Genomic DNA, 21,277 nt, shown 5'->3' on the forward strand with positions numbered 1-21,277 from the left:
CAGGGTATTACACTCAAAGTGCACGTCTTGGTACTTTTGTAAAGAAGTAGGAGTTCCTTAGAATTGCTCCAAACTTCTATTTGCAGCTTGAGCTTGCTTCAATCCATATAAAAATCTCCTTATGATTGCTTCAGAAACCTTTCTTGTCATGAAATAGTTAGTAGTAGATGAAACACATTTCCTATCGACAATAGTACAATAAGCCCAGGCTGAAATATTTTGACAGGGATTATTCATAACAGTACAAACCATTAGTGGGAAGGGCATTACATGGGATACATGTAAGCATGGGTTCACTTATTGGGGGTGTTTCCTGTTGATTAAAGGATTGAGGGCAATTTAGTACCCATGAGTGATAGGGTTTAATATGGGAAAAGGGTTTGATTTAGTTTTGCTAAAAAGAACATCATTCCTATGGATCCAAATAAAGTAACGTATATTTAGGGGTGTCAACGGTCCGGGTCGGTGCGGTTTCGGTCCGGTTCCACCGGTTTCGGTGTGAGTTTGGAAGTGACCAAAACCGACCCAATAAGGATTTATCGGTTTCGGTCCGGTGTCGGTTTCGGTGCGGTTTGGGTTCGGGTTGGTACCGGTTTGGATTTATTAGGTTCATTTCGGTTTGGATCGGTTTTTTAAACCGGTATGAAGCCATTGGGAAACAACCAAATGATGAATTGTTGAACTTCGATTTCTTAAATCGATTTGTAACCGGGTTGGTTTTGATTTTTGGTGTAGTTTGAATTCGATTTTCCATACAAATGTATACAAAACTATTCAAATTTTAATTTTTTTAATGAATTTTGGAGTGTTTCGGTTTCTTACCGGTTTGGTTTCGGTTTCGGTCTGGGTTTTGAGCCGGTTTCGGTTTGGTTTCGGGTTCATCCGGTTTTCGGTGCGGTTCGGTTTGGTTTTGGGGTTACAATACTTGAAACCGAACCGAACCAATAAGGCTTCGGTTCGGTTCGGTCCGGGTTGTTATCGGTTCGGTCCGGCCGGTTTTACCGGTTCGGTTTAGGAATTGACACCCCTACGTATATTAGTAAAGTAACTAAAAAAACGCTGTTAAGATCACTTTGCGGGATTGTGGCAGACTTAAACAAGTACACAATAAAAATGTTTGAAATAGGGTACAAGAGATTTTCAGATCTTAAACCTAGTGGGTAAGGATCCCCTAGCATAGTTTTAAAACTCAGATTGGTTAAAATCGTCTGAATTGGTTTGAATCAATATCAGTTGAGAACAATCCCAAGTCTTGACCAATCCATATCCACTTGTACAAGGGTAAAAATGTCAAAAAAATTGACTTAGAAAAAAAAAATAACATGGGTAAATCTATCCCACATAAGGTTTGAGAAGTCTGAATCAAGATTCAGGATCAATCAAGGCCGATTGTGATTCGATCCTGATCTAGATTGGCCCTGATTGGACAGACATACCCTGGGTTCAATGAAAAAAGGTTTTTTTTTTGAGTTTTACCCTTGTCTGTACCGATTCACCGAAATGGTATCGGTCAAGGTTAATACTAATCTGATCTGACCGATTCATACCTATCTCATCCGATTCCTCAAACCATGGGTCTACGATTCACCGAAATGGTATCGGTTAAGGCCGATATGATTCCGATCCGACCTTTTTCGACCTATCCCATCCGATGCCGAGTTTTAAAACTCTGAACAAGCCACATAAATCAGATCTCTCTCGTAAAGGTTCTTGTTTCTATCATCGAAACATAAGCAGCACACCACGTGTTTAATATATTTTGATGCTCAAACAAAGAACTGCCATGGTGAATCTCTGGTAATCCACCATTGCAGTCCACTCGCAGGTCTCGCTCTCGCTCTCGCTGCTTATAATCTCTTTCTCCGATCTTAATTAAGTTTTGTCTCCAAATCTCATCCGTTCATAGAACCGATTGTGTGTTGGTTTGGTATTGCAGATCGAGCTCTGCAATTCAAGCCGGCGGTGGCAATTGTAGCTTTTTCATGCCGTTTTTTACTGCTCTGGAACTTCTAAACTCGTCAATCTGGAGCAGTTGAAGACTATCGGTAGGGAGCTCGCCATGGGCTCCCAGGGCGGCTGGGGCCAACCCAAGGAGTTCTTGGATCTCGTCAAGTCGATTGGCGAAGCTCGATCTAAGGCCGAAGAGGATCGAATCGTCATCAACGAGATCGAGATTTTGAAGCGGCGAATTACGGAGCCGGACATCCCGAAGCGGAAGATGAAGGAGTATATTATCCGTCTCGTCTATGTTGAGATGTTAGGGCATGATGCGTCGTTTGGTTACATCCATGCGGTTAAGATGACACATGATGATTCTTTGCTGCTCAAGAGGACTGGATACTTGGCTGTAACGCTATTCCTCAATGAGGATCATGATCTAATTATTCTCATTGTCAATACCATTCAAAAGGATTTGAAATCGGATAATTTTCTAGTAGTTTGTGCCGCATTGACGGCGGTGTGCAAACTAATCAATGAAGAGACAATTCCTGCGGTACTTCCGCAGGTGGTTGAGCTTCTTGGGCACCCCAAGGAGGCAGTAAGGAAGAAGGCAATCATGGCTCTTCATCGGTTTTATCAGCGAGCACCTTCGTCTGTTGCTCATCTCCTGTCCAATTTCAGGAAGGTATGCATATTTATGTACAAAATTTCTCATCCATGTGAAATTGAGATTATTGAGGTTTATTTAGTAACTTGGTACATTTTGCATCAAGGCCATGACTTGTGTAAGACGACGGTGTCTGGTATGAATCCGGATGACTTAAAGTTGTTGCAGAGAGAAATTCAACGCATGAAGGAAAAATTACACTGTTAAACTACTAAAAAAAAAGACAATAAATTTGTCTTCTACCTGGGAGTTTGTGGGTTAAATCCTGAGCTTCCGATGACACAGTTTTATTGATGCTTGATAGGTGATTAGGGTAGCCCTGTCATGTACGTTTTATCTGGTCATCATCTCCATTTTGAAACTAAGTTGCACGAGTTTTGGTAGGATCTTTGAGAGAGATGTTTCATGCTTGGGGGCTGACACTGATTCTTGTTGAGATTCCAGAAATTTCATGTCCAAAATAATGGAGAACTTGAGTTGATAGTTTTGTTACTTGGCCTTCAGTTTTATACTTACATGGAGAAAGAAATCAGCTTCAAGTAGAGATGATTGATATTCAAGTGGTTGTCAACGATTATACCAGATGTCCCTGGGAAGTTTTTGAGAAAAAAAAAGGAAAAAGGGGAGGGGGAAGAAAATGACAGAGTGATTATGGAGGGGAAGAAAATGACAGAGTGATTATGAAGGCTAAGGAAAGAATTTCACTGAAAGAAAAATTGACAGTGAAGGCTAAGGGAAGATACTTTCCCAGCTATTTCTGTGATCAGCCATGTGATGAGGACACTTAACTTTCCAAATTTTCGCTGTGTTGGACACCCTCATGCCTGTGTCCAATAACGGTGACCCTTCTTTTTCTAGAAAACTTATCTAACTGTTCAATGTGCTGGACACATTCTATCTGTGTGGGACAAGAAACCTTTTCTTTGTCCTTGCTACTTTGATGTTAAGGATCAATGCGAAAGTAGTTTGCTACAAATCCTCCCCTCCTTTGCTTGGGCTTGGGATTTGTAGGTCAAAGGAAGATATTTTCCCATCTATCTCCATGTAGAGATTTTATGTCCCAAAGTTGGGAATATCGTTAGGGCCATGTGAAGTATGATAAAAAAGAAGCCTCTCTACCTTTGCATATTTTTGATTGCTGTCCATATGTTGTGGAAACACTGCTTTGGTCCATGTAAATGATGTGCTATTAAGTCAAGGTGAGTCTACATTTATTTTCGTGGGCTATTTTGGACGAGAGAAAAGTATATTCCAGCTATTCCACAAACAATGCACTACTTTTTTGCTAGTCTGGATGACAGAGTAATTTGTGATACCAACGTTGTTAACTTTTTATTTTTTTATTTTATTTTAATTTTTTTTTTGGTTCTTGGTTCTTGGTTCCCAAGTTTCATGAAGATGGTGATGCAGTTGCCCTTTCTCTTCCCACTGGTCATTTTTCTCTCAACCTCGAGACAGTCATTTTCATCTCAACCTTGAGACTCTCTAAGAATTAACTACCAATTTCTGTACACAAATCAAAGCCCTTCTGTACACTAACTAGAGATTTCTATTCAAATGAAGGGAGGGGGTTGATTAGCGTGACTGGACCTTGTGGCATTTGGTATCTGTCATTACTTACCATGTCGCTGATTTGGATGGATGTAGGTGGGTCTATGAGGTACCCTCACACTCAATTCACTAGTCAAGCTACATCTCAAACAAGTAGTTTTAAGTGCTTTAAAGTGAGTTCAGAGTTTAAAAAAATTATTGAAATGTCACTGGATTCTATTGCAGTGAAATTCATTCTTTTAATCTTTTTGAAACTTCAGGCTCACTTTCCATCTGCTTCCTTGTTCTATTTTGTTATAATTCTTATCATCATCATCATCACTATTAGATTGACGGAATAATGAGATGATGCAAATAGGCTGATACTTTTTTTTACCATTATATTTTTTGATTTTTCGTTGATTTTGTTTATTTAGTTAATTGCTGCATGTTTTGTAATTATGCTTGAACTTTGATTTCTTGGAAATGCATTGAACTGCAACTGCGCATTGATGAAAATGACAATGGTATGCATGAGTAGGTGGAATTCTGCCGGTCCCTATGACCATCATATCCCATTGATTTTCACATGATAATTATACTTGAATTGTCTCTGGTGGAAAATCTTTATGCTACTTAAATGATTTTTGATGCTGTTTCATTGATCTGAGGGAGCTTCATATTTCACATTTTCACTTTTATTTCATTATTGCAGAAAGAATAATAAGACTGTTTTATGCCCTCAAGTGCTCTCTGAACTCAATTGAATAGCTAATATCCCTTTTTTTTTTAATTTTATTTTAATGCCTTTGTTTCAGAGGCTCTGTGATAATGATCCTGGGGTCATGGGTTCAACACTTTGCCCGCTTTTTGATCTTATTGCAGCTGATGCAAATTCTTACAAGGATTTAGTTATCAGCTTTGTAAGTATTCTTAAGCAAGTAGCAGAGCGCAGATTGCCGAAGAGTTATGATTACCATCAGATGCCAGCCCCATTCATTCAGGTAATTACTATACGTTGATTATGTATTGGTCAGTGAGGTTTTGCAGTGGTTTGTTGGTTGAATTTAGAAGCAATTTCTAGCTAGTTTCTGTACAAGGCAGAATTTTTTTTGTTATAAATACAGTACTTCTTTTGTCGAAACAATCAATCTACAGTTGCGGACTGCATGAGATAGAAGATAGGATGCCTTTTTCCCCCCAACTCTACAAGACACAGGCCCACAGCCTCATTTCTCTTGCGTCAAGGTGTTTGCTGCCAGTTGCTGGTACTGGAAACTGAGAGAAAACAGAAAACTCCAGGTTTATATAGGGCTTAGTATAGACTATAGAGTAATTCAATAAATTGTTGTACATTTTTATTTTAAAATAGAGCACCTTGCATATCTCAGGCATGTGCTTTATTTGCACCTTGCACGTCTTTGATATGATACAAGGTGCAAGGCAGTGAGGCTTAAGGGCTGCTCCTTCTCACCTGATAGTGGGGGGTAGATAGGTTAACCTTCCGGACAAGATCCAAAGATAACCCAACTCAGATAATCAACCAATTATTTAATGGAAAATTGAACCCTCTCAGATGAGAGCCAAAAGGAAACAGTCAAATAGATGGAATAAAAGTACTTCAAAAGATGGAATCAAATTAATGGTTAGATTAAAACTAATTAGAAGAACAATGAAATCTGAAACCGAAACCTAGAAATCAGAAAACTCAAATTAATCCAACCAGACCAATAAAACTGAACATGGATCGAACCTCTATTTCAGCAATATAATCTAATTCCCAAAATATGAGGACAATCGGTTGGTTGGATTGAAGGTAGTTGTAAAAACTCAAGATCTGAACTAAGCAAAACAGAGCATAAGAACAGATGAAATATAACCCAGGCTTCCTGTCCACAAGGATCAGATTCTCTCTCTCCTATCGGCTTCACAATTCCCTCAGAGGTTTCATAGAAAAACCTTCTTTCAATTCAATTCAGTGTGAGGAGCCTTGGCTCTTTCAAAGTTTTAAATAGAAACAAATTACTCGATTCCTATTCTGGATGGGAAAGTTAAATCCTAGTCTTCTTGAAGTCTAAATAAAAGAAATCATAGTTTAACTAGGAAACTTCCAAATCAACTTAAATAGTTCAATTTAAAACTCAAGTAGCTAAACTAATAAGCCCATAGATGGGATGAAATAAGCCCACGAATTGGGCTGGGCTTCCTAGCTGAGCGCTAGGCCTGCTGGTCCTCTTTTCTGCCTGCGGAAGTAATTCTTCAACTCCTTCCCTGCATCAACTATCCCTGGCTTTAAAGCATTCGTCCCCGATGAATGTAAAAGTGACATGTATTGCTTGTAAAGGTCTAAGTTGAGTTTCTTGAAGTCATCCCTTCCATTTGATGAGAAACTTGTGATAGTCGCTGCTGTTATGCACCATAACGCAGTTGTCATCAGGGACATCTTCAATCTCATCTGTCGGAGGTGTAATGAGAATACTCCGTGTCGCCTTCATCTGAATGATGACCTACGTAAAGAGTCAAATCTGCTACGTAGAAGGTACTACTGATAGTCATCCCTAGTGGCAGCTCAAGCACATATGCATTAGGACTGATTTTCTTCAGTACTTTGTAAGGACCCATCTTTCGCGGATGCAACTTGTGATTGGTGCCAGGTGTAAACTTCTCAGGAGTTTTTCGAACCGTGACCATATCTCCGGGTTTGAACTCAACATTACCAACGGTGATGATCAACCATAACCTTGTAGATTCAATATTGAGAGCGATGCTTCTACGTACGTCAGTGTGTACCTCAGTGATGTGCATAAAATACTTTTCATACTAAGATTTGAGGCACTCAGATACCTCTAGGGCTACCTGAAAGCACCTGAACTGTCACCTGAAACACTTACATAATCTACAATACAAAATCTGCAACCAATGAGGAGTGGCACCACGGTAAAACTCTTCCCCAGATTTGAGGGCACAGCTCCCACACTAGATTGTCTCTTCCAATGAGACTTAGAGCATTAAACAAGCTCCCCTGGGTAACCCAAAACATAAAGGTTCCATGTCCAAAACTCTTCTGTAGTTGAAGACTTACCTATGAACTTTCTATTCAGATGACGTGCTCTGCACACTCAGGAATAGCCTCAGTGCTCTCTGTTAGGCTCCAAATGGTCCCATAGACCGTCATTCTACCCTTTCAATTTTTGTAGAGTGCTGTTCCCTACATGCTTTGAGCAGCTAGAGTCTGACTTCCTTGACTGAGATCCTTACCGGAAGTGTAGGAATTTGGAAGCTGACCGACTCTCAAAACTGGCAGAGTAGGGTAGAATGCTCTGATACCAAGTCGACTTCTGTTCTATAGAACAGAACAAAACCCAAGATGGAGAGTTGCAATAGTTACATATTATGATATTATAGAAGGGAAGAAGAAGAGGGAAAAGGTTGAGAAGAAGAGGATAATTGTTAAAGAGAGGGAAGATTGGTCTGTTCACTACTGCCTTTCTCCCTTATTAATACTTGCCATAAAAGATTGAAATTACAAGACTAACCCCATACATAAGTCTAATTCTTATTCCATACACATAAATAAGTATTCCCAAAATGAGAGAGCAACCCATTGCATGAGGCTCCCACTACTGCAGGGTCTGGGAGGGGCAAATGTCACAGCCTTACCCCCTGCTTCGCAGGAGAGGCTGTTTTCAAGGTTTGAACCTGTGACCAAGTTATTGCAATGGTGCAATTCAACTGTTGCAGCTCACCCACAAATAATTATTCCCAAAATACCCTTACATCTTATTCAAACAAGACTTTCTATAAATCATGACATAGGAAATGGATATAATCTGAATCAATCACTCAGTGAATCCTTATTCCTGCTTGGTTCTTCCATTCTACGCTACCATTCAAGAAATTCACTGTTTTAGAGTTCAGATGCATATTCCTTTGTATAGCCCTATTGAACCTCCCAGAACCATAAATGTCTATTGCTGCAGCTTTCTGTTACATTGATTCCTTTCTTCTATGGAACATGACAAGGTGCTGCACCGATAAAATGTTTCAGGTGTTAATTTCGTCATACCCTACATAGTTTTTCATTCATTGGCTCTACTCTGAATTCTGCAGATCAGATTGTTGAAAATTTTGGCATTGCTCGGTAATGGTGACAAACAAGCAAGTGAACACATGTATACTGTTCTGGGGGACATATTTAAGAAGTGTGATCCATCAAGCAACATAGGGAATGCTGTTCTATATGAATGCATATGTTGTGTTTCCTCAATACATTGTGGCCCCAAATTGCTAGAATCTGCTGCAGAAGCAACTTCTCGATTTCTGAAGGTTCGCTTCCTACCATTTGCACTTGGTTTGCTGAAAACATCAGAGATTATTATTTTGTATGTTTGTGTTAGTTGTTTTTCAATTTAGTAACCCATGTTTATTACGTTTTCTTTTTCTACCTTTAGCAGAGTGATAGTCATAATCTAAAGTATATGGGCATTGATGCCCTTGGTAGACTTATAAAGATAAACCCAGAGATTGCTGAGGAACACCAGCTTGCTGTGATTGACTGCTTAGAGGTGAGAGACTAACTCAATTGTACTAATCTGACGTCTTTTTTGGGACTAGGTAGCTTCTTGGAACTCCTCCATTGTAGTAGCCATATTGCTTCCCTTCCCCCCCCCCCCCCAAAAAAAAAAAAAATAATTACATTCTACTTTCCTGCTTGTGTTGCATTCTGGACTATAATGTATGGTTTCACCGGATGCTCAGGCCTTCTGGTAGGTGTTCCATATGAAATTTCATTTGGCAAGTTTAATAACATATCTTTGTTATTAAAAAAAAATATCTTTCATGTTTTTTTCGGCAAATTCACCTAAAAAAAAAAAAAAAAAACATATCTTCCATGTTTGCATCTGTTGCGTAGAACTTCTGAAGGAAGCTGTATGGCTTCTAGGAAGATACTTATTCAGCTTTTTAAATTTTGTACATTGCTTTTGTTTGTTTTCTATTCTTTGTCTCTGGGTTAGCAACAACTCAGGGGAGGACGGTAGTATGATTGTCCTTCCTAGAAGAGTGCAAATATTAAAGCAGTGGTAGGAGGACCACCGGTTCATTTACCCGAAGGTTCAAAAGACTAGAATCATACGTGATTGGACTACCACATTATTTGGATATTGGGTAACTGCTCTTCCAGATGCTTTACAAGAAAGAGGCAAAATCAAAATCCAAGTGTCGCTATTCAACCCGGTGGACCTTGGGGTCCTTTAAACAATTTCCTATTTATTTTATTTAAAGTCTGATCCATGTAATTTTTTTCCATTCATCCTGATGCATGGTCTACGTTCTTCATTACTTTTGTTGATGGGGTTGTGATTTTTGAAACTTTGGCATATCCTGCACAAGAATTTATAAGCAGAGTTCAGAACTGATTTCTTTTGGGGTCCATGCAAGAGCTTCTTTAGATCATGACTCATGAGTCATGTAACATTGAAATGGGTAAGAACAGTTGTATGAGCCTATGGGGTTGGGTTGTATTAGCTGTGTTGAATAGCAATCCCCCTCCTTTCTGGGTCGGCGGTCAAGCCAAACTTCAAAAAATTTTTTTTTTTTGGATTCGAGGCAGCTGGCGTGCTTGTGGGTTTAATATTTTGTGTGTTCTTCTGGGTTTGATTTGACTGTAGTCAATTGCAGTACTATTTTGGATTGATGATTTTAGTTACATTGGTAGGTTTTTTCTTTTTCTTTTTTTTTTTTTTTTGGTTTGGGGGGGGAGTTGAATTGAGTTTGAGTTCTATATTTCAGTATTTTTTATATAAGATAATTGGGTTTTAGACTTCTAGTGCATTGGTAACGGGACTATTGGACTAATATCTTCAAACGAATCTGCTGGCTATCAGTTTGTACTTTGTAGGGGGATTTTAGTTATGAGTCCAAGAGTTAATGAATACACCATGTTTTAAATTGACGAAAAAGAAGAGGAGAACGGAATATTTTGTTTAAAGTTTGGTGAGTGGTTCTCTATTTGGAAGGTGTTTTTAGTAACGTCTTAATGTGGTCCAGAAAGCGAATATTCTGTTTTTTATTTGTTATATTTGCTAACTGGTGCTGGATTCCTGACCTGAACCTGACCCAGTAAGTTAAATTTTGTTCCTCTCTGATATAAAACAGAAGCAAATTTAATCACCCATCATCCTAGAGCCTGCAAGTGCCCAGACACACTGAAAGAAACAAGTAACGGCTGTGCTATAATAAAGGGTCTATCACCAAACTACACACGCAAAACTTTCTGAAATATCTTTCCAGAATAAGGATGATGTGGGTCCGGTATCCAAAACCAGAATTGGATCGCTTTTGGGCCCTGAATATTAAATAGCTCAAATTTAAGAATCAATGGCAATATTGTAATAAACCAGAGTTAACTAGGGGTAGTCTTGGAAGCAATTATAAGGTAGGGATAAGTAGTAAATAATGAGGGAATGAGGGGCAATATGGAAAGTGAGCAATCAAAATTAAAATGGAAGGGAATCATGAGTTGAGGGTTATCGTCTCCTACCTCTAGTGCAAACCAGAGGTGGAAACCATTTGCAGCTTCGAAGAAGAGAACTACTTCCCCTAGAGCTCTGTTGGATCTCATATTTTAGGGCAAGGTTCCAAGTCAGATGCCTCTTGGATGCAGATAAGGATCACCCAAAACAGTGAGGGAAGAGAGAGGATTTGATGTCCGAACTTCAACCTCACGGTAGGACAGAAACCAGAATTGGTCTCTGGTTGGAAGATCCACATGAGAGGAGTGATTGATGACCAATAACCAAGACTTTGGATCGCCCAAGAATGATAAACAAACCCTAGAAGTTTCAGCTCCAATCGATCAGAAGTGAGGGAGATCGATTCACCTGATTAGGACAGCAACTGTCGCCCAGAAACAGGGTACAGGTAACGGTACAGAAAATAGTAGGGAACGAAGAAGGAGAGAGAGAGAGAGAGAGAGAGAGAGAGAGAGAGAGAGAGAGAGAGAGAGAGAGAGAGAGAGTTTTGCACCTACCTGGCACCAAAACAGTTCATTCAATCCATTCTCAAAACATAGCCCAATGAATGGGGTTACAAACCTATTTATAAGAAAATTCAAATTAAAATTTCCTTGTTAAAATATAAAACTGAAATCAAATAAAATCTCCTAAATCCTAAACTAATAAATTAGAAAAAAAAAAAAAATTTCAAATTGGTAACTCCTTACTTGTCTAACAACTACCTAAAAATAAAAGATCACATTTCTTCCTAAGTAAATTAACTCTACCTTTCCTAAATAGATCCTAAAATATCCTACTGAACCCAAAAATCCAATTTAGACCCAGTTCATCTCGGTCGAGAATGCTAGAAGGGTCAACCCAGTTCGGCCATAATTCTGCATCCACTCTCCCAATGTTGATAAAAACTCATCCACGAGTTTTATAGGAGAGGATCAGCACCACTCGATCAACATCCACGATCAAAAGCTTTAATGGAGCAAAGATCCGGCGCATCTCTCGTTTGACTGTCACGATCTCCTGATGATCTTTAACAGATGATATGACTTTAATTGGGCCCATCAAAGGACCTCAAAACTGAAACCTGGAGGCTTTAGACTCTAGAGAGCTGACAGCCCTTGCAACCATAGTTGTCATGGCATCTAGGTGACCAAGGCGCCAGGATGCCTTGACAACTATGAACTTGCAGCCGTTTTGGAACCGCATAGGCTTAACCATGGTCAATGCTGAGCCTCCTCAAAAGGCAAATGTAAAGTACCTCCTTGAAAAATTTCTCTACAACAACTTCTATACCCTTTCAGCCTTACAATGGAGCTTTCGCTTATTAATCTACATCTTTCATTTGGAATTCAGGTGGGAATTTGTTTTTAACTCCCCATTCTGGGAGCTTAAGAGCCACCATTGAAGCTAAAATGAATGAGATATCATAGTCTTGTTGAGGGCCTTGAGGCATCTTGGCAGGTTTTCCCTTTTGCCATGTTTGGATTCACCTTGTCTTCTCTGAATAGCCTCAAGGAACAATGTGCTTGAAGACATCAATACTATCTTTAATGGCATTCCTCATTTATTTATTTTATTTCATGGATTGATTGAATTCCTTCCAGTCATATCCTCTGCCTCTTATCAAGGTTCAAAAATTTGATTTCAACCAGGGTTTCATTGGTTGAAACCAAATTTGCGAAATGGCAAAATTTTGTTGAAAATATTGCACATTTCTGCCAAAAAATCAAAATGTGTGTTTAGGTGGTCAAACAATTGAATTTTGCCCTGAAACTTCAGGGAAAGCCTATTTAAGCATAATTACACATATTTAAACCATTAGATCGAAAAAACCCACAAAAAATGGTAGTTTGGCTTTAGACCCTAGGTTACTACTGTATGTTGTAGTAACCTAGTCTGTAGTCTATCACAAAGAGTAAGGAGTCCATGCTCTCTTGTATCTGGAACTTCAAGATATATAATGATGGAGGGGGAGGCTAGAGTCAGCTGTTAGTCTCTTGCAGTTTTTCTTCTCTCTTGCTATTACCGGTTACAGGTCTTGGATTTGTCACACATGTTAAGAATGAAGAAAGGAAAACCATTTAATTGTACAACCATATAAAAAATTGTAATCATAGAAACTTAAATCAGTACAACTGATGGATGTAGATGCGTTGTACTACCCCTTTATGTATATGTCTAGAAAAGCGAATTTGCAGGCTCCCTAGAGGTTTCCGTCGAAACACAATAACAATCGGAATTTCGATTGAAATGAGTGATGATTAAATTTTCTATTGAAATTTGTAACAATCAAAATCTCAATCGAAATGAGGTATATATCATAATGGTTTGTAACATTTTGCCGAAACGACTGAGATATATCAATTATTTTGGCATTTCGACTGAATTTTCGGTTGAAACTTTTTTAACATATGTGGTGCGCACACTTTTTTTTTTCGAGCCAGCTCGAAACCGAAATAATTCATTGAAATTTCAGTAGTTCTTCTGGGTCTAGCGGAGCCTCGGCTCACATTTTCACTAAAAGAATCAAGGCATTGCGAGCCTTTTCCTCATGGAAGGACCAGATCAACCAAGAGATCGAATGAGATGAAGGGGAGAGGGAACTACTATTATTGTATTGAAAGAACGCAAATCATCCTCACTCCTTATGAATAGAATCTTTTACTGAAACAGAATCCACAGCAATGGATGAGCTGAGCCAAGCCCACCTGAAGCTCTGGGAAGCCAAATCGTAATAAGGATAAAAAAAAAATAAAAAGAGGATAAGAAGGATAACGAAGATAAATCATATAATGCTGAACACTAGTCTCCATGCCCTCATACATGTCCTTAATCATATCCGCATAAGTACTAAACACCTCTCTCTCTACTAGGACATGCCGGATTAAATCCCTAGGATCTCTGTCATATGCTTTTTCTAGGTCAATAAAGACCATGTGGAGATCATTCTTGTGAGCTCTATAACTTTCCATGAGCCTCCTCGGTAGGTAGATAGCCTCGGTCGTGGATCTACTTGGCATAAATCCAAGTTGTTTTTTCTCCTTTAAATTGGCTTGTAATCCATGAATAAATCAGGTTGAAGATGGAATGAATTGAGTTTGTGTGTTTGTGAGCCTGCAGGCTGTGAGTGCAATTCTCTTCCCCCCCTCATTTTCTTTTGTGCGACTCCTCTCTCTCTCCCTTGCAGCTCTTAGTTCTCTCATGGATTCTTTCCCTTCCCCTACTGGCCCTTCACCACCAAGTAAATCTGCAATTTCTGAACAGAACGGTGAAGAAGAAGTTGATTCAAGTACCTGTGATGATTGGAGCATCAATAATAACTTGTATAACTTGAGAAGAAGAAGACAATAGTAGAGAGAGAAGATCCTTCTGGGCTTCACACTGCAAAGAGTCGCTGGATCAGACACCAGCACTTCAATGTGATCAGACATAGTAGTTTCTCAGCAGAGAAGCAGCAGCAGCAGCAGCAAAGTGTTTGTGTAAATCGTGAAGCCTTAGAGGAGTCTTCATGCTTTATTTATGGTGATAATTAGGGGGGGGGGGGGAGGGTCTATATTACATCATAACAAATTGGAAAGTTCCCAATTAGGAAACCTCCTAGTTGACAGCCTACTACTTAAGTTTCTAAAAAACAGAAAAGGAAACAAGCTTTAAGACTTGACTTCTAAGAAAGACAGACTAACAACTTAAATTGAACCTTTGGCTGGTTCAACTAATGAACTGAACTACTACGAAAACAAAATAAAACAAAACAAAGCAACTCACCCCCCAATTACAAAATTGTGGGCTGCTTGGAGCCCTTTTCCAGCCTAGCCGATAGACTTCTTCCTCCTAGAGTAAGTCTTCAATGCTGCATCAGGCAGACATGAGACATCAAGAATATGGCTGTGGGGATTGTGTATGATCCTCTAAATTCATACTTTTTTTTATCTTCTGATTTGTTGGATCAAGTATGTACCTATCCCCTCCTGAAAGCACCCTATGTAAAATATGGATTGGTTGCCTGTCAAGTTTATGCCTAGTTAACCATATGCATAGTTGTCAAGGCATTGCCTATGTGCCATGGATGTTTGTGAAGGCACTGAAGGCCAAGGTGTCCGCTGCTTTACTGTGAAGGCACCTTAAAAAAAAAAGCCTCAGGAAACAGGCCAGAAAATGGAAACCCCAGGGGGAAGGGTTAAAACAGAGAAAAAAAGGAAAAGAAATAAGAAGAATATATGGAAGGGAAGACAGGATGAAGCAGCAGATGCTTCTGCCAGAGATGACTGAAGCAGTAGCAACTTTGCCGTTGCCACCAAATAAGAAGAGTTGGAGGAGGAAAAAGTAGTAGCAGCAACAGCTGCCACTAGAGAAGAAGATTGCAGGCACCACTGCTGCTGCTGCTGCTGCTGCAATGCCATTGAGGAGGAGGGGAAGAAGCAGTAGCAGCAACAGTAGCCAATAGAGAAGGGAAGAAATCCCTGAGATGTCACAGAGTTGCTGGGGAGAGGGAATAATCGCACAAAAAGGGTGGGGGGAGAATTGCACACAAGTACATACTAGCCCACAGGCTTTCGAACACTCAAATTCAATTCCTCTTCAATCTATGGTTCAAGATCTCGGCGAGATCTTCTCTAATATTTTGTTTTTTCAAAAAGGCGAGACGAGATGCATGGCGAGATACAAATTGTACAAGAACTCGACCGAGATCTCGCCAAATCTTGCCTCTCTCTCTCTACTTTTTTGAAGAAAAAACAAGAAGGAGCAAGGATTTTGGTGCTTTTTCTTGACGATCTCCATTCCTACACTCATTGAAGCTTAAAGAGTAGAAAATATTACCTCTTCCTCATCCACATTTGGAGTTACTTTTCTTATATATGATGTCTTTTAAATTCTTATGATTATGTTGTGTCATGTGTTTGATTGTGGAATGTGGAATGTGGATTGTGGAATAGAGCATACTAGCCCAAGGTCCGAAGAGTTCGAAGACTACTTACATAGTGTACAAAGTCAGTACAATTTTAGGTTTGATTTTTAAAACACTGATGTTTCCATTGTGTTTAGAAGGCCTAAAATAGGGTAAATACCAACTTTCAGAGGCTACAAAGATTATATAGCCACCAAGACCAACCACTGAGTCGACCGGGAAAAAATACTTGATCTCGGCGAGATCTCTCTTTTTTGGATTAGCGAGATGGGAGGCGAAAGCGAGATCTTAAACCTTGCTTCAATCTCTGCTCAATATTTGCCCGTTGGCTACATATAAATAGGAGAAATTCCATCTCAAAAATAGAAACTAAGTAGAAAACTGCTCTAGTAAGGAGTAAATTCAAATTAGGAAACAAGTGAACCAACTCTAGCCTACGTATGCAACTTCCTAAAAGTTAACAGAATAAAATAAACTAAAGATATAATTCTCCTAAATAAAATAAACTACTAAAATCCTACTAGATCAATGACTCGAATATGGATCCGGTTCATCTTTGTCTGGATACCCAGATGAGTTTGGATCTGTCCATGGGTGTGCACATGCATCAAGGACCTAAGCACGCACCCCAACACACGGACACACACCCTTAGGTCTTCCCAGCCGTCGGATGCACATTGGGCCTCCAGTGCCACAGAGATGATCCGAATCCACGGGGAAGAAGGTGATTGTAACGACTGCTGCTGCTTCTGCTGCATTGCCATTGAAGAGGAGGAGGAGGAGAAGAGAAAGATGAAGCAGTAGAAGCAGCAAAAGCAGCCACCAGAGAAGATTAGGCAGGGTAACAGGACATGGTCCTGGCCTAAATCCTCCTGATTAATTGATGGACAGGGATAATCATGTCCATGCCAATGCCTGGTGGGGTTTGGGCAGTTTGCTTAAAAATAAAGCCTAAAATAAATAATAAATAACTTGAATTAAATTTTTTTATTAGTAAAAATTGGATAATTGGGCAATTGGACAGATTTGGGTCAGCTAGGCATGTTCAGGAGGATTTGGGGTGGGATTGGAGGGGTACAAACATCTCATGCGATCCAGAGCCTGTATCTATTCTTAGCACACTTAATTTAGCCTGATCTTAGCCTGCTTATTAGTCGGATCAGACCTCTGGATACACATTTACACCCAAGAAATGCGCCTGAGCTCATGAAATGTACATGGTCCCTCTGTGTTGACTTTAGATCCAGATCTTCTTCCCTGGAGTCCTGTCATAAATTTGTCATGGAGCTCATCAAGGAATAAGCAAATAGAACAAGTTAAGATACAGATGGCTTGCAGACATATTATCATTTATTTATGTGTTATTTACATGTTGATTAATAAAAATTGATGTTTACATCTAATCTTCCTTGCATAAAATGCCTGCTTTATGAGTATTGAACATTTTCTAGTGGCATGCATCAGACACTATGCAATGTCATTTGTGTACTCTTTACAGTTGAATATTCCTATTTTTCATGTCCAATACTAACCATATGGAGTTGTTTATCTGCTAATCTGTACAGTTGAATGTTCCTATTTTTCATGTCCGATACTAACCATATGGAGTTTTTTATCTGCTAATCCATCCTTTCCTGCCACAGGATCCAGATGATACCCTAAAGAGGAAGACTTTTGAACTGCTTTATAAAATGACCAAGTCTTCCAATGTGGAAGTGATAGTTGATCGCATGATTGATTACATGATAAGCATTAATGATAATCACTACAAAACAGAAATAGCGTCACGATGTATTGAACTTGCAGAACAGTATGCGCCTAGTAACCAATGGTTTATTCAGGTGCTATTATTGTTGCTTTTGGTGTTCCATCTTGTTAGTATATGTAATTGTGCTTTGTCGTAACTTTGTGGATCTTCAATGAGTCCTTTTTAGGCATCTAATGTGTTTTCTCCACAGACCATGAATAAGGTCTTTGAGCATGCAGGAGATCTTGTCAATGTTAAAGTGGCACATAATTTAATGCGGCTAATTCCTGAAGGATTTGGGGAGGACGATGAAGGTGCAGATAGTCAACTGCGATCCTCTGCTGTACGTAAATCCACTTAATTAACTAGACACCAAATGATTTACTTTTTCTACTGCAAATCATAAATCTACATTATGATTGCTTTTTGATTAATGAATTATGAAATATGTGACTAGTATGTTATGAATAAACCATTAAAAAAAAGTATGTTATGAATATCTGTATTTTTATATGTAATCTTTTGGACTTTGAAGAAACCCTTAACTTCCTTCCCCTCCAAGGTGGGCAAGGCATTGCCTAGGCCTCACTTAGGTACAGCACCATATTAAGTAACTTTTTTTTTTTTTTTTTTAGAATTCTTTAAATGTTACTGTTGGTTTGGATGCTACAGTGCATCATATTGCGATGCATTGTTTGTTTGATGCATTATGACATTAACAAGTAATGAAGTAAGCTATGAAATATAATCCCTAAGACCCAAACCTAATGTGTTCTTTGTGTGTACACTTTGGTCGCTTGGGCAGACGTGTAAGCGACAAGGCGCCTGGCGCCTGGCGAATGGCGAATGGCGAATGGCGACTGCCTTGGTGCCTTGACAACTATGGATAAAATCTTATGAAACTTTTGTCTTCCACCAAGGCTTCAAAATTTGACAAAATTCTAAGTTTTTTTCAACTTCAAGCTGTTGGGAATACTCTCTGTCTTATAACTAAGATTGGTGTAAAACCAGGGTCTGACCTGGCTTAACACTTTTTAAAATGATTTGTCACCAAAACTCTTATATAACTAAGTTTGCCGTAAAAACCAGGGTCTGGAACCTGGCTTAACACTTCTTAAAATGATTTGTCACCAAAACTCTACTCTCAGCTGTCTATCCATTGGAGTTTCCCTAGATGATCACCCACTTAATAGTGATTTTGGTTGTAAGGTTTCTTAGGTGAAATTAGTTTGAGCTGGAGTTTCCTGTTGCAAAATCCTGAGTTGCCAATGTCCATTTACCCCTTTCACATATTACTTCTCCCTAAGATGCTGTTCATAAACATTTTGTTTGTCTCCTTGCTTCTGAGCCCCATCCTCATCCATTTGTTTGGACTGCTATATTAGTATCCAAATATCCATCTAGGACCTAAAATCAGGTGCCAGCCTTATGTAAGCCTACACTTTACCAGCCAAATGTACGCCCCTGCAACTAATCCATGTTAGTTGGGTGATCGAGTCATTTGAGTATGTTCTTTTAGTGAAGGAATTGAAGATTTCTTTTTCTTTTTTCTTTGGGGGAAGAGGGTAATTTGAAATAATAGATGTACCATGTACTTCTACAAGATTTATTTGGAAATTTTTTGTATAAGAAATTTGAAGTAGGAAGTTTCTTTTCCTTAATAAGAAATGATGAAAATTTATTTCTTCTATTTCAGTGATTAGAAACTAGAATCTGATATATTAATTTGCTAATATATCATGTGTCACCTGCCCTTATTATTTAGTATAGGACTATAACCGTGAATTCTAAAAGCCCCAATACACTACTATTTGAACAATCAATACCATCATTATGCCATTTCTCCTTCTTTGATTCATCAACTCTTCAATGACGGTGCTTCTCTAATTTAATTCATTTCATCTGTTCTCCCCCTTTTCATTTTTTTATTTTTTATTTTTTGTTATCTAACTTGTACATTTTATTGCTTTTGGTACAGGTAGAGTCTTATCTACGCATTATTGGAGAGCCAAAGCTGCCGTCTTTGTTTTTGCAAGTAATTTGTTTTGTTTTATTTAATTTTCATATTAGTCATCCTTTCCTTACGTACAAGCAACTCTGGGATATTTTGTTGTCCTTTCTCTTAATTGCGCTGAGTCTCAGGTAATTTGTTGGGTCTTGGGGGAATATGGAACTGCAGACGGAAAGTTTTCTGCTTCATATATCACTGGGAAGTTATGTGATGTGGCAGAGGCTCATCCAAGTGATGACATTGTCAAGGTATTTCTTAATTTTTCTTAATCTACTAACAAATTGCTTAACTTTTCTTTTTTTCCTGGTGTGGGGGGGGAGGGGATATGTGATGATATGCAAATTCAATTGTACAGATTGGAATGATTATCTCTGTTTGTGAAGAAAGCTCATTCACAGAACAAGAGATAGAAAAAGAAAAGAAATTGAGAAAAATAGTCTTATGCTTCCCAAATCATGTTGTGCCAATTGTAACAAACCTCAATATGATCATTGTCTTAACTCTTTGGCTGAAGCCTATTCTATTAGAAAGCTTTCAATTATAGACCTGAATTTTGTAACCCCCTCAATTTTCTAAAGGGTTTTCCAATCTTTCCAGTCCAGATACCCCAAAATGATAGAATTTGTCTAGCTCCATAAGATGTTACTTTTCCTTCCAAATTAGATTCTAGGATATTTGTATGTTTTTTGTTAGTGACATAAACATCAAGATGGAGTTCTACCCCCCCCCCCCCAACCAATAAATCAAATGACCTTTTCTCTTCGTTTTATACACACGACACATCTGCTTTCCGGGTGGAGCCCCTTTTCTTTCAAGTGACTTATCAATATCTGCAGGCCAAGATATTTTTTTTCCCGTCGGTGCTGTTGATCTCCAAATATTGTCGTTGATGTGGCTAAATCCTTGTAGATTGTGTGTCTTCATTACTATCATGTCAACAAATGAGATGAAATAAATTCTAAAGTTTTACAAAGAAATATGCTGTATACCGGAGTGGCCAAGTCTGTGAATCCTCCTTAGGGCTTTGCTGAGTCCGGCACCTTGTGTTAGTGGCAGATTCTGACATCCTCACCCATATCTGTGTGAAAAAATGCTTCCCTCTCACCACCTTTAAGGCCTCAAGCTAGGTATTCTAGACCTTCTTTCTAAGACAACTTGGAAATGATAATACAAATTAGTACACCTGCTTTGACTCATGTTTATGGATTGAGACCTGTTTCCCTTTGAAGAATGAGTATCTGTTTTTTTTCTTATCTTTTTTCAAACTACTAAAGGATATTATGATTGAGATGCTTGGGATTCTCCGAATATTGTGTGATGCTTGGGACGGTGAATTTTGTTTTGTTTTGTTTTGAGACAGATAATGGTTATTAAGAGGAAGTTTTTCTAATGCCAATCTTATAGCTGCCTTCAGAGTGATATTTATGTTGAAGTTCTTGAATTTTCTTCGACTTTTTCTTCCATTTTTGAAGGCGTATGCAGTGACGGCAATTATGAAGTTATGTGCATTTGAAATTGCAGCGGGAAGGAAAGTGGAGTTGTTGCCTGAGGTATGCTGTTTACAACTATATCATTTGCATATCTCTTTCCCTTTCTAGTGCACTGTTTAGGGAAGTATGTACTTGAGTAATATGTCAAAACCTCTCAATTCTGATGAAGAACTGTTTTACTCATAACTTTAGTTTCAATATTTCAAAGAGTCTAGATATTCTAGTTTACTGGCAGAGCTGGACTTGCTGAGGATTTGTTTCTCTGTGGAAGCTTGGTGGGTTGGGATTTTTCTTGCGGGCGCTGCTGGAAATGGCTCTTCTTGGGCTTTGCCCTGGTCCATTTTGTTGCCACTCTCTTTCTATCTCTGTTTCTGTGAAATCACCTTTTCCTTTCCTTCATTTCATCTATGTATATTTTTGTTTTAATGTGAATCCCAAAGACCAGAATGATTTGGGTTTGAAATGAAGCATTT

The 21,277-nt window shown here is 38.8% G+C and overlaps 1 protein-coding gene across 3 annotated transcripts in view; it reads left to right on the forward strand.

The window, feature by feature from the left end:
* The first annotated feature begins 1,655 nt into the window (after positions 1-1,655).
* Positions 1,656-21,277, forward strand: part of LOC122064538 (AP-4 complex subunit epsilon-like) — a 28,185-nt gene continuing 8,563 nt past the window's right edge. The window contains exons 1-10 of one of the 3 annotated variants that reach the window (XM_042628257.1): positions 1,656-1,797; positions 1,937-2,626; positions 4,957-5,142; positions 8,249-8,464; positions 8,590-8,703; positions 17,200-17,397; positions 17,515-17,646; positions 19,282-19,338; positions 19,446-19,562; positions 20,787-20,864. In XM_042628257.1, the coding sequence (XP_042484191.1) occupies positions 2,060-2,626; positions 4,957-5,142; positions 8,249-8,464; positions 8,590-8,703; positions 17,200-17,397; positions 17,515-17,646; positions 19,282-19,338; positions 19,446-19,562; positions 20,787-20,864 (1,665 nt within the window). In that variant the 5' untranslated portion in view covers positions 1,656-1,797; positions 1,937-2,059. Of the gene's footprint in view, positions 2,627-4,956; positions 5,143-8,248; positions 8,465-8,589; positions 8,704-17,199; positions 17,398-17,514; positions 17,647-19,281; positions 19,339-19,445; positions 19,563-20,786; positions 20,865-21,277 lie in introns of all 3 variants that reach the window. The other 2 variants (XM_042628256.1, XM_042628258.1) reach the window with 2 other exon arrangements.

This window comes from Macadamia integrifolia, unplaced genomic scaffold (assembly GCF_013358625.1).
Source record: "Macadamia integrifolia cultivar HAES 741 unplaced genomic scaffold, SCU_Mint_v3 scaffold1680, whole genome shotgun sequence".
Lineage (NCBI taxonomy): Eukaryota > Viridiplantae > Streptophyta > Magnoliopsida > Proteales > Proteaceae > Macadamia > Macadamia integrifolia.